This window comes from Eulemur rufifrons, chromosome 7 (assembly GCF_041146395.1).
Source record: "Eulemur rufifrons isolate Redbay chromosome 7, OSU_ERuf_1, whole genome shotgun sequence".
Classification (NCBI taxonomy): domain Eukaryota; kingdom Metazoa; phylum Chordata; class Mammalia; order Primates; family Lemuridae; genus Eulemur; species Eulemur rufifrons.
The window spans coordinates 111536963-111555612 of NC_090989.1; the positions used below are offsets into that span (position 1 = coordinate 111536963).

An 18650-nucleotide genomic window follows, 5' to 3' on the forward strand; every position below is an offset into this window, starting at 1 on the left:
GAAATGAAGTGTAAAATTCTTTTTTCTAGATTTGTGAAATGTGACATTGGGATTTTGATGGGGATTGCATTGAATCTGTAAATCACTTTGGGTAAAATGGACATTTTAACAATGTTTACTCTACTGATCCATGAGCATGATATGTTTTTCCATTTGTTTGTGTCATCTGTGATTTCTTTCCTCAGTGTTTCATAGTTCTCTTTGTAGAGATCTTTCACTGCCTTGGTTAAGTATATCCCTATGTATTTTATTTTCTTCGTAATTATTGTGAATGGTATTGAGTCTTTGATTTGATTCTCAGCTTGAATTTTATTGGTATATAGGAATGCTACTGATTTGTGTACATTGATTTTATAACCTGAGCTTTTACTGAATTTATTTGTCAATTCCAGGAGTCTCTTGGTGGAGTCTTTGGGATTTTCTAGATATAAGACCACATTGTCAGCAGAAAGTGATAGTTTGACCTCCTCTTTCCTGATTTGGATACCTTTTATTTCTTTCTCTTGCCTGATTTTTCTAGCTGGGACTTCCAGCACTATGTTGAATAGAAGCAGTGACAATGGGCACTCTTGTCCTATTCCAGTTCTAAGTGAGAGCGCTTTCAGCTTTTCTCCATTCAGTATGATGTTGGCCATGGGCTTCTCATATATGGCTTTTATAATCTTGAGTTATGTTCCTTCTATGCCTAGTTTTTTGAGGGTTTCTTATCATGAAAGGATGCTGAATTTTGTTCAATGCTTTTTCTGCATCTATGGAGATAATCACATGGTCTTTGTTTTTGCTTCTGTTTATATAGTGAATCACATTTGTTGATTTACCTATCTTGAACCATCCTTACATCCCTGGGATGAAGCCCACTTGGTCATGGTGGATTATTTTTTTGATGTTGGATTCAGTTTGCTAGTACTTTATTGAGTACTTTTGCATCTCTATTCATAAGGAATATTGGTCTGTAGTTTTCTTGTGTCCTTTCCTGGCTTTTGTATCAAGTTGATACTGGCTTTATAGAATGAGTTGGGATGGAGTCCTTTCTTCTTGGTGTTGTGGAATGGTTTCTGCAATATGGGTACCAGTTCTTTGTAGTTCTGATAAAATTTGGCTGTGAATCCATCTGATCTGGGCTTTTTTTTTGTTGGATTATTTTTAATTACTGCTTCAATCTCAGTGCTCATTCTTGGTCTGTTCAGGAGTTCTATTTTTTCCTGATTGAGTATTGAGAGGTCCTGTGTTTCCAGGAATTTGTCCATTTCCTCTACATTTTCTAGTTTATGTACATAGAAATTTTCAATAGTATTCACAGATGATATTATATTTTATATTTTTGTGGTATCAGTTGTAGTATCTCCTTTTTCATGTCTGATTGAGCTTATTTGGGTCCTTTGTCTTCTGTTCCTGATCAGTCTTGCATGAGGTCTATCAATTTTGTGTATCTTTTCAAAGATCCCAATTTTTGTTTCATTGATCCTTGGTATATTTTTTTTTCCATTTTGTTTAGTTCTACTCTGACCTTGGTTATTTATTTTCTTTTGATGACTTTAGGTTTGGTTTGCTCTTCCTTTGCTTGTTCCTGTCTTTTTGAATACTGAAAACACTATTATCCTCTTTCCATTTCTGACTGCTTAAGTCTTCTCTTATGTTTGAGACCTACCTAAAATGTTTTTTTGTGTGTGGCATTATCCCAACTACTCCTGATTTCTTGTTCCTTGAATTATTGGTGTACTTCATTGTTTAACCTCCTTATTAGGAGGCTATCTAGAATCAGAGATGATTAGTTATACATTCTCACTGGCATATGTTGGATAGTAGTTCTTAATGGGATCCCTGTTCAGGATCATCAGCATCTTCTGGTGCTGATGCCTAATGCTCAGAAACTTACCCCCTAGCACCTCCCATACATATTGAATCACAAACTCTGAGAGTGTGACCCAAAAATATATGTTTTAACAAGACTTTGAGTACTTCTAATGCATACTAATGTTTGAGAACCACTGGACAAGGACATTGGCAGAATGGAACAATGGAAATGTCTGATGTTAAGGGTCCAGTTAGATCTTTAGGGTTCAACAATCCCTAGGAATGGAAAGAAACTAAAATAGGAGTAGAAGGGCCAGAAGTACTATGTTTGAAGAATGAGGAAACAAAAACATTTCTCTGAAATGTATTAGAAACTGGAAAATATGTCTTCAAGATAAAGGACAGTCAGGGAAATGAAAATCTATTAGTTAATGCATAAGTCTATGATGCAGACTTTCTTCTTTTGAGTAAATTTTGGACATTAGGTGGTTAACAGAGATTTTGGAAACTGTAGGGTTAGGATTGGGCAAATCTTGAGAATGGTAAGCTGTTTAGAGATGAAGTCAGTGCATATGGTCTCTTCTGGGTGATGAGCATTTGGGGTACCAGCTCTAAGAGTGGAATTTGACAGCAGGAAATAAACATTGAAAAAGAGGGTACAAAACCCCAGAATCTGACCTCTGATGGGAGAAAGTAAGGGACAGGGAAACTTGTTATTAAGTTAAAAGCTATGTTTTTAAAAAATAGCTTGAAATTGGTAGAACCCAAGTGCTGAAATAGGGTTGGTGTGTGCTTCTTAACAAGGTTATGTGGCCTCAGGTGTGGTAATTCGAGGACTAGATGGGCAAGTTATCACATAAATCATTAAAGTCTACAAAGTGTCCTCTGTTTGCTACACACCAAATTATTAGGTCATTAAGCATGAAATGTCCAATTTCCTTGAGTACTAAGTTTGACAATTGCTTTCTCTGACATTTCACTCTGATATTTCTTGTTTTATTTTTATGGTGAGGGTACATCCTCATTTTTTCAAATGCATGGTTTGGCTTGTGATTGTCTTTCAAATATTTTTTTTAGAGCAATTTTTGTAAAGCCACGGATGAGTCAAAAATATTTTTGAATATGAGTTCTGTGGTGGAAACCATGCAACACAAACAGCTGGAAATATCAACAAAGTGTTTGGGAAGGATGTGGCTAATGAATGCACATTATGTCAATGGTTTGATAAGTTGCATTTTGGTGATTTTAATCTTGAAAATGAGCCTTGGAGGTGACCTGAGACCAGGGTTGATAATGATGAAGTGAAAGCTATGGTAGAAGCAATTCCTTCTTAATCTATGCATGAATTAGCAGCAAGGTTTGACATTACTATTTCAACAATATTGGACCATTTGAAACAAATGGGCAAATGCTGGATAGATGGGTTCTGCATAAATTAAACAAGCATCAGAAGAGAAATCGTCTCAAAGCTTGCTTTTCTTTGCTGTCACGACATAAAGACGAACCATTTCTACACCATATTGTTATGTGTGATGAAAAATGGAGTGTTTTTGACAATTACAAGTGTTTAGCACAATAGCTGGATAAAGATGAAATTCCAAAACACAATCCAAAACAGAATATTCATCCAAAAATCTAATGGTGTCTGTTTGGTGGTCCAGCGCTGGTATTATCCACTACAGCTTCATGAAACCTGGTCAGTTGATTACAGTGAATGTCTACTGCCTAGACTTCTTCATTAATGACTTGAGAGGTAGAATGGTCTATGTATGTCTTTTAATGTATGACCTAGTTCAGAATTCAAGGAAGTCACTATTGAAAATTGAGGGAAGAAATAAGAAGAGAGGAAAATCAGGCACTTAAACAATGGGGAACTAATTGAATCAGAGGTCATTACCTCTTAGGGAAGTTTTTGTGAGTATGGTAGATAGAATTTTTTCTTTAATCAAATCATACAAAAAACCCCAATTACTTAGAAAAAGCAAATTATGGAGCTATATTATCTTCCTGTTATATTTTGTGTTTTCAGAATTTGTATACTTTGATACATAAAAAATACCATTTGGTTAATTCTGTTTTTTAAAAAAATCACAGGTCATCTTGTAATCATGGTTGAATTAAATATTTCTCATTAAATTGTTAACAGGTCAATTCATCATATGTTTGGTAATTCAGAATGGAACCTAAGGACTTCATTTTTTGGCATACAGGTTGAGTATCCCTTGTCTAAAATGTGTGGAACCATAAGTGTTTCAGATTTCATATTTATATAGATTTTGGAGTAGTCATATGTTGCTTAATGGCAGAGATAGGTTCTGAGAAATGTATCGTTAGGTGAGTTTGCTGTTGCGCAAACATCATAGGGTATACTTACACAAACCTAGATGGAATAGCCTAAACATACCTCAGCTATATGGCATAGACTAATGTCCCTAAGCTACAAACCTATACAGCATATTACTGTACTGACACTGTAGGCAATTAACGCAGTGGTATTTGTGTATCTAAACCTATCTAAACCGAAAGAAAAGGTAATGTGTTACACTATGACCACTATGAAGTCACCAGGTGGTAGGAATTTTTCAGCTTCATAATAATATTATGAGACCACCGTCATAAACGTGAGTCATTTACTGAAACATCATGTGACGTATGGCTTTATTTACATATACGTAATAAGATTTCCTGGGTGAAACCCAAGTCTAAATACGAAATTCATTTTTGTTTCATATATACCTTATACACGTTCTTGAAGGCAATTTTATGCAGTATTTTTAATAATTTTATGCATAAAACAAAGTTTTGACTACATTTTGACTGCAGCCAATCACAGGTCAGGTGTAGAATTTTATTTTCCACTGTGACAATCATTCATCACTCAAAAAGTTTCAGATTTTGGAGTATTTCAGATCTCAGATTTTTGGATTAGGGATACTCAATCTGTAATATGAGTTAAACTGCTCAGCAGTTTCAGCATTTCATTTATTCAGCATTAATCATATGATAAAAGAGATCAGTGTAAAAAATGAAACTATAAAAGTACTAGAAGAAAATATGAAATAATTATTTTATAATTACAGCATATGGAAGGCCTTTGTAAAGTATGAGACACAAAACCCAGAAGATATAAGAATTAGTGGCTGATAAATAGAATTTCATAGAAAAAGAAAATTCTACCTGCCAAAAATCATATAGTCAAAACAAATTCAATAGACAAATGATAAATGGAAACAAAATGTTCAACCCAGAAATTCTATTTGGAATTAATATACAGATACAGTCTTACATGTAAGAAATTATTTATGAACATCATTATCAATCACAACTTTTATTTTTTTTTTTTTTTTTAGTACAGCAATGGATTAGAAATAGCTTGAATGTGTTACTAGCATGCCATTAATTAAATTATGGTTTATCCATTCAGTGAAATACTATGCAGCTATATTCCATTTGAAAATATTTCAGAGCTATATAAAATTAAAACAAGGATGCGGGGTATATAGTATGCTCGTGTATGGGATTATAATGTATTCACTTGTGTATGCATTGAAATAGGTCTTGGAGCATACATCAGAACCAGTATCACTGGTGTCCTCGTAAGGTGAAGTCAGCTAAATATCTGGTAAAGAATATCACTTTTTTACTTCACCTAATCCAAAAGTTAAATAACAAAGAAGGAAAATCAGCCACATATATACATATATTTTTAAAATGTCTAACTTGACACCATGAGTACTAGAATGTTTCTTATGTTTTCTGGGATATACTCCAAAAAATATAATACATCTCACATAAAGATGAGAGTTTATGACAGTTTGCAACACAAAGTGAATAATAAACTACTTTTTTGGAGTCTTGTAGTAATTCCATGGAAGATTATATCTATAGTTGATGTCATCAAGTTATCTACAATTAGTTTTATGTTCTGAAAATATCTAATTTGCTGATTCAGGGTTCTTATAACTTCTTATATGGCAACTTCAACTCATTGGACAACGTGGAGAGCTAGCAAGTTGTAGTGGGAAGATTCTGAGCTGCCAAAATAGATGCCATAAAACTTTAAAGACAATGTGAGGAAGGGTTGCTGCTCAGTTTAAATGTAGTCGTTTTATGTAAGATAGATGCAATGGAAAATGTCCTCTTTTAAAAAATATTATAATGTGTACTTGGCAATGTGGAGGGGAGGAAGCAAATGTTTCACTATCACTCAGAATGATAAATGGAAGTTTTTTCCTTTTGTTCCCATTTCAGCCACATCACACTTTATCAGGTCTGCTCTTCATTTTCCATCCCTGATTCATTTATTTTTATTCCTTTAGGTTACGCAGACTTGTACAAAAATATTTTTCTTTTTCCATTATAGAGAAGAGAATGTTCTCATGGTTCAGGCACCTCATGCTTACAACTTTCTTTTAGAGCATGACTTGCCTAAGCACAAGTCCAACTCAAAAGTTGTCTTTGCTCCAGGGAAACTTACTATTCACAGGCGAATTGGCAGGAATACATTATCTCAATCTCTGCTGGTTTGCCTTGGTTGATGCCATTTTCATATGAACATTGGAAATATTTTTAATGCTGGTGTAAAATACGGAATAAATGGTAACAGATCAAATGTGTTTCAACAGACTACATAAACTTGGTACCAGATTTTTGGCAGACAGTTTATAGTCTCTGATCAAGCATTTGGCCAGCAGATGGGTTGCTCCAGCCCACTCAAAGGAAGTTTTGGTACATCTTTCTTTTTTGGAGGTTGCTGAAACCTTGGAACCCTTGGAATTCAGGAGATTAAAGTTTACTCTGTCTTTAGGGAGTAGATTCTTTTCCCTTTGACATTAAAATTGTATCTAGTATATGAATTTCATAACATCAGAAGGGATCAAATGTGCTCTCCAAATCATAAATTCTGGAAAATGGTCCTATAATTTTTTATAATATATATAAAGATAGGAAACATGCTATTTTTCCAAGATAGTTTATTCATTTTGGATGCTTTTTATTGTACTTTGTATTGATATAAAATCTGGCCCCCGTTAATTCCCCTCCCCGCTATCACCCCAGCCAATTCCTTTGTCTAAAATAATATAGAGGAAATCTATTTTTTTTCTCTTCAAATATGATGAGTTGATAGGGTAGTGAATCTTTTTTTTTTTTTGATGTGGAGAAGTTCTCAATCCCTCAACTATTCAATATATGATATGATTGCCAGACCTCTCACCATGCTTGTCAAACTCAATGTGTGTCAAAATCCTCCTTAATGTAGCATTCCAGGTGTCTTGTAATTTTCCACACATGGGCTATACAGCTTACAGTGGAATTATGGCCTCTCTTGTTAAGATAGCTTTTGTTTTTGTTTGTTTGCATTGGGTAGCTGTCTCATGTATTGGCTCATTTTTGAGCTTGTATTCAAGTAAGACATATAGCACACTTTTTTTTCCTTCAGTTTTTAAAGTCAGGTTTTATGTACTTTGAATGAAGTCCCTCTTAGCATGGTAATTCTTCGGTGTTTGACTTTTACGTTTCCCTTCTGAACTCCGGAAAGAATTCTCTGGAACCTAAGTGTATAGATTTTGGCTACAAACCAGTCTTTGCATTTTATCCTCATGTTTCTGGGAGGGGATTGGCATGGATGTGGAGCAGTGGGTTTTCTTTATTTTTCTTCTTCTTGTTTCACATGTTTGGGTTGAGTTTGTAATGTTTAGGTCATGGATAATTGTTGAGAGGCAGAAGTAGGGATGTGTAGGGGTGGTCAGGGACAGTGGGATATTACTGAAGAGAGTTATTGCACAAGCAGATTCTGAATAGAGTGGTTTTTAAAAACAGATTGAATAAATTGTATGGTTCAGCTATATATATTAATGATTTTCTAAAGTATGTGAATACTGTTGAGATTAGGAGAATATAAATTTAGTTAAATGTGTTACTGTATTTACATCAAGGTTTTCTCATTATAATTTTCTTGATCAATGGTTGTGGTAATTAATATGGTTATAGAGCAGCCCACAATATTTTATATTAAAAATTATACTGCATACTAGGAAAAATTGTCTTTTAAAATTCCAATCTTTATATAATATTAATTCTAGTTTTGTTGACTACAAAAACACTAATTTTGATGTTTTTTGCAATATAATAATCAATTTGTATTTCTTAGAGGTTTTCCTTATCTAGCACTTGAGAGCAACTAGCTACTGGGATTCTTGAACACGATGTTAACATCCCTTTCAATTCTGTCTTGTAATTTGTCTTCCACTCAATATTACGTTACCCAAAAGACAAAACTAAACATGTGCATATATCACTGGAAAACATGGGTTCCAAAAGGAAAATAAGAAAACCTAAAAAAAATTTTAATTTTAGCATATGTACAATTTTTATTTGAAATTTTTATAAAAGTATATTATACATTGAAGTATTTATAAAAATGGAGATGGTTTCAGGGCACCTTGATATTTTAGATATCTATTACCTCTTGGAGTGTCAATCTGGATATCTATCTAGCGTTGACCATCTGGTTCTAGAAGAGTTTATTTTTAAATTAATGCCTCCTGCCCAGAACCATTTGTCATATAGCCTTCTATACATAACTGGCAATACTCGCCCCCTCCATCCCACTGCTTATCTGCTATGGTGACCAACACATCCCAGTTTGTCCAGGACTTTCCCAGGTTCAAAATTGAAAGCTCAATGTTCTGGGAACCTCCTCAGCCCTGGGAAGACTGGGATGGTGGGTCACCCTACATACTAACCCCCAACTCCCAGCATATCTCTTAGTTTGTTTGTCTGTGTATTGTCCAGAGTGAGCTGTGGGAGCCCAGGCATCCATCTGAAATGCTGACATGTGTGAAGATGCCCTGTGTGTTGCATTAGTGGTTGGAAGTTATTTTTTTTTTTAAGCATTCCATATTCTCCCCTTTTTCCTATGAAAGTGATAGGGAATCCTCTGATACCTCTTGACACATCGTTTTTTAGATTTTATTCCTTGTTCAAACTGTGATGTGAATTGCTCTTCAGGAATTTTTGCCTTGAATTTCTTTCAGCAATTCCACAAAACAGAATTTGTTCCCTTGCCACCTAGACTGTATGGCTTCAGTTTATTTGCCATAGTGTTTGGGTGACTCAGTACTTAACAAAGCAACAAAATTGTGCAGTAAGACTTAAGAAACCATATTTTTTAGTCATTACGTATCCTCAGTTCAGTCCTACATTGGTTACCACCTAGCTGTAAGATCCTGGACAAGTCTTGTTTTCTCTTTAGATTTTGATTTCCTCCTTTATAAAAGAAGTGGGTTTTGCTAGACTGACCCTGAAATTTCATAATTTGTATTAAAATGCAATGACTCTCAGTCAGTGGAAGATCAGGGCATGATTACCTTATGTATCAAATATTTCTTTTACAGATTTTTTTTTTGGAGTCATTTATGTATCTTTCTAGCCTGGCTCCTGATCTCAGAACCTATACCCAGCCCTATATCACAAACATAACCGATTAGCCCCATAGTGCCTCTTACCAATAAGACTTGCTGCCTATAGCTAGAAGCATAATATATCAGATATCCTCCAGACCACCCCCAAGTTCAGTTATTGACTAGGATCCAGCGTATGGTTGTACTCATGTCTATGATTTATTATAGTAAAAAGATACAAAGCAAAATCAGCAAAAGGAAAAGGCACTTGGATGAGATCTGAGGCAACCAGGCATGAGCTTTCAGCAGTCCTTTCTCATCAAGTCATAACGCAGGATGCACTTAATTCCCTCAGCAACTAACTAGTTGTGATAACTTGTGTGAAATGTTATCTGTCAGGAAAGCTTATTAGAGATTCAGTGCCCACAGTTTTTATTGGGGGCTGGTCTATATGAATATTTTAAACTCCCAGAAGGAAAGCAGGTATTCAGCATAAACCGCATTGTTTGTACAATTTAGGAGCAGTGAGCCAGTCTTATCTGGGAATTGTGGGGACCCTTCCCATTGGAAAACCATCTGGACACCATCAGGAATACAACTTTTCAGATGCCAATCAAGGACCAACCTTGCAAACAGGTCTTTCTAAGGATAGAAGTCACAAGTTGCTATCTCTTTTCTAAACACATAATACAACTCAAAATTTGTTTCTAGTCCCTTGACCTCTTGCCACCAAATGAGGTCACAGGAAATATTGGGGAAAAAATGAGCTTTGAAGAATAACTCTGAAGTTCCAGTCCTAGCTCTGCTAGTAACTTGTTAGATGACTTTGGCTAAGTTGTTTAACATATTTAAACCTTACTTTCTTCATCTGTGAATTTGAGATAGTAATGCTACGTACATAGGGTTTTTTTGAAAACAGAGTATTTTATACACACATACTAGACATATGGAATCACTAACATAGACTAACTCATTTAAGCCTCACAGAAATCCCATCAGGTAGGTGCTATTATTATATACACATTATAGATGAGAATCAGACAAGACACAGAGTTTAAGTAACTGACCAATTTGGAACTATTAAATGGTATAGCTGGGATTTGAATCCAAGTAGTTTATCTTCAGATCCATATGGCCAAACATAGTACCAAACTATGACCTTTAGGCCAAATCCAGTCCATATCTGTTTTCATATAGCCAACCAGAAAGACTAAAAAGAGTTGTTTTTTTAAAAAAAAAGGAAGAAAAGGAAAGGAAAAAAGGGAGAATTGTGACAAAGAGTGTATGTGGCCCACGAAGCCTGAAATATTTACTATTTGGCGTTTTACAGCAGAAGTTTGCCAACACCTCTACTATGTGAACCATTACTAAGAAAACATGTTTTTTCAATAGAAAATTAAGAACCACACTGATCCTTACTGATGAAGGACATGTCTGGTCATAAAACGGGTTAGTTGCAGAGTGAGAGCAGTAAACTCAGTGCTCCTTCTGTGGTAGAATAATTTTATTTTCCAAATTTAAAATAAGGACTATGTGTAAAATTACTTGGGAAGATAGAGATCAAAGACAGCTGGTCTAGTGCTGAGTTACTTAGTGTTATGCCCTCTGGACAATGGATTTCAGATGGACTTTATATGCTGTGATAGCATTTGGTGACAGGATGCATTGGCAAAAAAACTTCTGTAAAACCATGGATTTGTTTTAGAAAAGAAAAATTGGGCCACCACTTAATATTGATAAATTCTACTCAGATATCAAAAACTATGTGGAAAGAAAAATGGCTCTAACAATGCATTTTTTCCTCCAAGAACTTAAGTGCCTTAATAAGATAACACAGCATGTTTTGGCCTTTCTAAATAAACTAACATTTTTATTTCTGTACAGTTTCTGAAATTCATGTGAATTTACATAGAGAGCTAAATATTCAGCCATTTAACAAATATTTAATGAATCTTACTTGGGGGAGTATATAAAGATGATGGAGAAGATTTTTTTTTTCTTTTTTATTTTTTACTGTGAAGTATTTTTGTTTGGTAGGTGGTGGTTCAAATCTACTACGCTACATAGATGCATCACATGTTTATTATTCATGCAAACCATATTAATCTGTTTTCTAACAGAGTCAGAAGGTGGTAATAGAGGTTACATATGGTTATAGATGCACTTCCATTTGCCTGTTCTTCACCACCACAGTTCCACATTCTTGCTAAAACCCAGAAGATAGGAAAGCCTTCGCTATTATAGATTGGTGGTAATGGTTGGTGGGTGCCTATTATTGAAGCCTATCTCGTCATTCATCTCACTTTATCATTCATTCATTCTGCTTGCCAAGGGTGGGTTGGGTAAGGTATTAATTAGAGTTATTTAAATTATATTATTGTTTGATTAAAAAAACTTTCATTCCATATATTCATCTTTCCTTTAACTTAGATGATTCAGACTTTTAAAAGATTTTTTTCTATCTTTTTTATTGGTTTTGCATAAAGTTGATCTCTTTTTTTTTAACGATAGGAATTTTTAAACCTATATGAACATAATCCAGTTTCCACGGTCATCACATATGGCCCATCTTTTTTAGTCTTTAACTTCCTCCTTTGTTGCTTCCCATCTACCCCAAGTAACTTTCAAACAAATTGCAGACCCTATATCATTTCATTGGGTAAATACTTCATTATATTTCTATAAATTATAAGGACTTTTTAAAAAATGTAAATACTATTACCATGCTAAAAAATTAATAATTTCTCATTATCAACAAATATACAATTAGTGTTCAGATTTCCCTAATTTTCTCATAGATGCCTTTAGAGTTAGCTTTTTTCCCAAATCAGGACCCAACTAAGGTCTGTGATTTGCATTTGTTTGAAATGACTCTTAATTATGTCAATATATTATTGCCATTGATTGTATAGGATTTTTTTTTATCCCCTTTTGCCATTGATTGTGTAGGTCATTTGTCCTGTAGAAATTCTCATGTTCTGGATTTTATTGATATCTTTTTTCCATCACTTATAGTGTTCTTCTGTCTCTTTATTTCTGGTGAATTTATAGTATAAATTGTAGTGAAATATAAAATATGTATCAAATTTGGGTTAAAATTTCTGACAGTGATACTTCATAAATGGTGAGAACATTGGATTCTTGAATTGGGTGATAAAAGTGTGCAATACATGTCAGCACTTTCTTCTTGTACTTTGTCCAGTTGAGTAAGATGTATTTGTTATAGTAATGATACTGAATAGTAGGTTAGAGGAAACATTTATATGTAATATTATTAGACATACCTTCCTTTAACAAAATTTCATATTTATTTTTTGGTTTTGGTTTGTTATAATGAGAAGCAGTCCTGAAACAGTAGGAGTTCTAATTTGGCATAGGATTGCTAGACATGGTCAGACTACACATTTTTAAGCTTTGCTTTCTGAGTCATTGGATGTGGTAACATTTTTGTCTACCCAGAGGTCTGGCCAACTTTACTTTTCCTATTAAGGATGATGAAATCCTTGCTGTTAACTTTATACTGGAAATGTTAAGCATGAAAATTCATCCAGTCAAAATCTAAATTTGTGGTTAATTCTTATGACTTCTGTAGAACAACTTAAGAAAGTTATCTTTAAATAGACCAATTTTATTACAGAGAAAAGAGACTCTAAATAGTATATTTTTTACTCCTATAAAATAAAATCTGATACTCGCTATTTCAACCTTTATTATGAATGGTAATATGTGAAATTTTATTGGTCAGTCAAGCTCTGTTTGAAACTTTATAAATGAAATTTTATTTCTAAAAAATAATAGTTAATTTAAAAAGTATTCTTAAAATATATTTGCTAGAACCGTGACAACTTCAGTGAAAATGACCTTATATTTCCTGGAATATTTATTTCTTAGGTGAAAGTTACATAAGAAGTACCTCTTTCTTAAAAAAAATCTAAAAATGTTAATATTTATCTTTGTGGAAATGTTTTTCCTTTTTGGGGGGGGGTTGACTAATGAATGTGTGAATTTATTTATTTGTATTGTACTTATTTATATTGTTTTAATATTTTCAGAATTTGGTGGAGAATTACCTTGGTTCATATGATATTATTTTTAACTAATTCCTTTAATACATTAATGCTGTGTTCAATGATTGTTGTTTAAAGGACACTTAACAACTTCTGATTTTTTTCTTTTTAATAGAAGCCAGGTGAGGATCAAATGTTACTATTCAGTGACTAAAATGTTGAAAAGATGCTAGTCTTGCTTTTTTAGTCCATGGATCCTCTTAAATCTTCAAATTAAAAAAAAGTATATATCTTAGGCCCTTTAGCAATTGCTGATACACTTGTTTCTTTTGTACATTTTCCAATATGCCTTTTCCTGATAAGCATTATCCTCAGTAGCTTCTACAGGTATTTTGAAATAACTCCTTAAATCTACCTACTTCTGAGAAGTTGTGTTATCATTATAGAATGGGAGTTAAAAGCTGTATGTTTATTAGGGCAGTGGTGATTTTGATTCCACTTATTCTTTAAAGAAAAAATAAAACACTGCATAAATAAATAATGTAATTATTGTAGCTTTAAGGACTTTTCATATAAAAATCATGAATTGAAGGGAAAAAATAAGATTATGTTTCTAAATATTTTCTCCAATTTATCACAATTTATTTTAGAGAATTAGGATCAGACTTATGGTTGGCTCTTTTTTTTTTTTTTGCATACATCAAATGTTTAGAAAAATGTAATTTGCACACATTTTAACTATGTGTCATAAACCAGGGATGATTTATAGGTGACAGTGAAGCTGGTTGAGCAGATAATACCTAGGAGAGTCTTAATCTTTACAGATTTAACAAAATGTGCATTTTATGGAAGATTTTCTCTTAATGTTGAAATGAGAACATTCATTTCCTTAAGTGATAATGCACTTTTTTTTTAACCATTAAATTACTTTGTCATTTGATGGTTAATCATTTGGCAGTAATAAACCAATTTCAATTGCCTATTTTTTCAGCAGCATTTTTGTTTAGTCTTATGTAGATTAACAAACCAGAACATTTCCATGGGTTTAATGAGTTTTCTAATCACTATAGTGAGTTGTAAAGTGTTAGTATTTAACTTCTTGGTAAATCTTCTTATGTTATTTCCTTCTGTCTTTGCAGATAAATTATTAGTAATAACTGTAGCAACAAAAGAAACTGATGGATTCCAACGATTTATGCAGTCAGCCAAATACTTCAATTATACTGTGAAGGTATGGTATATCCTTTAATACATGTTAGAATGTGTGTCTAAAGTACATTTTTTATAATAGCAACACTACAATGAAGATAAAATTCAGTTACATAATTGCTATTAGTTTATATACAATTTTAAAGACACATTTAGATCTTAGTAATACTTTGTCAGGCAGACAATTATTTCTTAATTTCTGCTAATGCTTTATATAAACATGTTTTATCATATAATTCCACAGATAAATATATTAATATGTATTTGTATATGTGTATATATATATAATTTTTGGGGGGGTGGGTCATTGTACAAACACAATATAACTAAGATTTGACAGTAATTATTTTCACTGAATTTGAATAATTTTTTCTGTAATAGGTTTATCTGTCATTGTTTGTTTGTTTGTTCACAGAGAATTGGAAATGTGACTGTGAAGGGTTTGCCTTTCCTGTCCATTATTGAGAATTGCTTTTTTTGTTTTTTTGTTTGTTTTAGAGGAATTTTGGAGTATTATAAAAGTATAAAAGTATAAAAGGGTTTTAGAAAATTTATCTCCAGTGACCATCTTATTGATAAGTGATCAGAGGAAACTTGGGGAAGTTGATAGAACTATTAAACTGAGCTATGAGAGGCCTGCCTTTTTTTTTCATTTATTTGTTTTTTGCAATAATAGAAAGAAGGATCTGTTAGCAAGATCTCTTCTACAAATAAATTGAGAATGAGACAGTATCTATGTAGGAAATTAAAAAAAGAAACCTTAAGAAAAAGATGAAGATTATACTTGGGAAAAACTGAACTGTTTGAGTATGTATTATAATGTAGAAATAAGGTAGTATTCATTATATAACTACTGGAAAAGAGTAGGTACAGTTGCTAATATATAACAACTATTAAAGAGTCTAAACTTTTCTGGAGAAGAGATATAGTGATAACTAGATGTTTAATATAGCATAAATGAAAAAATGTTAGAAATAGGATAGATGATAAATATATTAATAGTAGAATATGCACTGATTGGAGACACTATGGAAGTAATAGAAAAAAATAGGATAAAATTATGCTGAAATCTAGTGGGAGGATCTCCCCAGTCTGATATAGAGTTCAGACTGGGGAGAGATTGGAATGTTTCGTACCTGCAAGGTACTTTGTCAGGAACTTAACACATGGTATTCTGTTAATTCATTATGTGAACCACATAAGGTAGATATTACTTTGTTTATGGGTGAGGAAAACTTGTAACATAGTCCATGGCTATAAAGTATCAAATCTTGGATCCCAGCCCCACTTGATGAACTCAGGAGTTTATGATCCTCCTGCTCTATCTTCCCTTACGTAATTCAGGCCTTCGGAAAGTATCGACTCCAGACCATCAACATTTGTATGAACTGGACGCTATTTAGAAAGAAAATTGCTCAGGCTCCACCTGAGACCAACTGAATCATAAATTCTGGGAGTGGTACCCAGTAGTGTGTGTTATAAAAAGCTCTTCACGTGATTCTGATGTACACTAAATTCTGACAACCAAGAACATAGAGAGCAGTGCTTAGCATAGTATACTGCACAAAGTAGGCTCTCAGATGTGGTTGGGCCTAGTATTATTAACACTTCAGGATTAGAGAATCCAGATGGATTGTGTAACAAATCTCAGGGGGCAAGAACTAATAATTCTACTACATTAGCCCCAGTTTGACTCTAGCTCCACAACAGCTTGAGTTTTCTTGGGAGGCATTTCCCCACCAACCGTCAATATAGGCAGTGATGAAGTTGTAAGAGATTTGAGACTGGGAGCTCCACAGGCTTTGTCAGCCAGATTTATATTTGGCTCAGTGTTAAGTACAGTTGCAACTAATAGTATTTATTTCCTAAATTTATTTTATTCTTTTCTTTTTGAATTTATTTTTAATTTCTTTCCCCCTTAATTTCCCAGATCTTCTAATAGATTATTATCTTGGCAACTTCAGATGAAACTAAGATAAAAGGTGTGTGTGAAGAGGGAGGGGCACATATTGTACTTCCTGATTCTTATGAACAAAATTTCTCTGAAAAGGAATTTGGTTTCAGGAAAGAGACCATTCCAGTGAATAGTTTACAAAACAAACTGGGGGTGGGGAGGGGGTGGGGAGAAGATGCCTTCTAGAGAATAATGGTAGGGTTCAGTCCCATTTATGCAAATGAAGAGTTCAGACTTGCTTAGTTCTGATTGGCCACCACCTCTTAGTTCTGATTGGTTGATACAGCTGAGTCCTGATTGGTTGATGGACTTGAGTTCTGAATAGTAAGTTCAGGTGAGCTCTTATTAGTTGGTTCAGATGAGTTCTCAAAGTTGGCATTCGGGGTGTGGGTTTTCACAGAACTCAGATTACCTATGTAACCTCTAGTTTGCAAATGGCCATTTGGTTCTACTTACAACTTAGGCTCAGTTAACCACTTAGGATTCATTTTGAAGAATTGACCCTTACAGGTTCACATTTGTTCACATCCCTCAGAGCCGAGTGTGTCAACAGTGTATTTCCAATTCAGAAGGCAGCTGCTGAGGCTAAGACAAAGTGTGAAGAGAGAGACTACAGGTTTAGCTCCAATTTATTGGGCTTAGGCAATTTCTTGCATTGATAAATTCTTACTAAGCTTTTTTTTGTGATAACCTTTTATTTATATAGAATTATAAATTACAAACTATTATTTTGCTCAAACCTTTTAACCACCACATAAGGCACACACGCTAGAGGGTATTAGCTCCATTTCACAGGCAAGAATGGAAATACTGTTCCCATAGTTATATAAGGCAGCTGGGATTTAAGCCCTGAGTTTCCATTCTCACAACAGCTTTTTTCTCATGACCTTGTGATACATCATTTTAAAGTAATCTGATTTCACAATGCTTTAAAACGTAAGAGTAACATCTATAACATCTATTGTTGGCGTAAGTTTAAAATTTAATACGGTAAAGAAAGTGACGTTTTACTTTATATGCTCTGCAATTTCGTGAACAATCCATTTTGGTTCAGTAGGAAAATTGCTTAAGGGCCCAATCCAGGAGTCAAGGGCTTTCAGTTTTGATCATACAGATTCCCTGCCAGATTGAAAAAAGTGATATGAAAGGTTTCTTCATTTTCTCTTTCATTTTGGTCTGACCAAATAGGAGTGAATAATAAAATATGAGAAATACTGTTTGAGTCCATCTCCTTGAATTAGCTTTTAGCTTTTGAAATGGCAAAATTGAAAATGGCATTTCCATTGAAGAATTATGACCTGATTTAGGCATCAAGTTTTTTTTTTTTTTTTTTTCTTCCTTCTAGCATCATGATTTAATGAAACATTTAAAGACTGGTTTGGTGCGATACTGTGCAAGTTGCTGGTGTCTTTCAGTTCTTCATTGTAGTATCATCATTTGAGTTTTGCTTAGGGATGAAATGTTGATTTCGTTTATAGGTCCTCGGTCAAGGAGAAGAATGGAGAGGTGGTTATGGAATTAATAGTATTGGAGGGGGCCAAAAAGTAAGATTAATGAAAGAAGTCATGGAACATTATGCCCATCAAGATGATCTGGTTGTCTTGTTTACTGAATGGTAAGAGAAATACTCTGTGGATTTTAAAATCTATATTAAATTATTTTTTAAGAGTCAAAATTTGTATTTGTAGATTATGTATTGAATTATTTTATTGACAAGGAATCATTTTAAAAAGTAGATATTACTCATAGTTATATAACCATGGTTTTACCTAATGATATGATCAAAGTTGATGAGTTACCATAAACATGGAAAAATGTCATAAGCTAACATTTTTGTGAAATTAATGTTTTAATGTTCAGTTAAAGATCATGCTGAGCTTTTCTATTGAGAAGGGTAACTTAATGGATTCTGGGCAACCAGGAGAAAATAGATCATGTAGAGTTATAAATACAAGTGAGACATAAGGAAGTCTATGTTATTAAGAAAGAAGAACCTTTCTAATATAATATAATATTTCACTCTTCTAATTTATTTGAAGTATCTACTGTCTTTCTTTACTATCTTCTTACAATTATGATTTTTATAATGTCAAGTTGTCATAAGTTAATAGTTGTTACATCTTTTCTTCAAATCCCCCTGAATTTTTCCCTATAATGTAGCAAAGTCTTTTTTAATATATTTTTTCTTAATTTGAAAATGCAAAGACGCAATTTTTTGTAGATGAAAATAAGAGTAATTTTTATGCAAGTATGTAAATAAGAAAGGCATAAATTTTGAAATGA

General features: G+C 33.4%; 1 protein-coding gene across 2 annotated transcripts in view; it reads left to right on the top strand.

The window, feature by feature from the left end:
• PLOD2 (procollagen-lysine,2-oxoglutarate 5-dioxygenase 2) overlaps positions 1-18650 on the top strand; it is a 92164-nt gene that overhangs the window by 26846 nt on the left and 46668 nt on the right. For both annotated transcript variants that reach the window (XM_069473132.1, XM_069473133.1), the window contains exons 2-3: positions 14344-14435; positions 17846-17982. In XM_069473132.1, coding sequence (XP_069329233.1) covers positions 14344-14435; positions 17846-17982 — 229 coding nt within the window. The remainder of the gene's footprint in view (positions 1-14343; positions 14436-17845; positions 17983-18650) is intronic.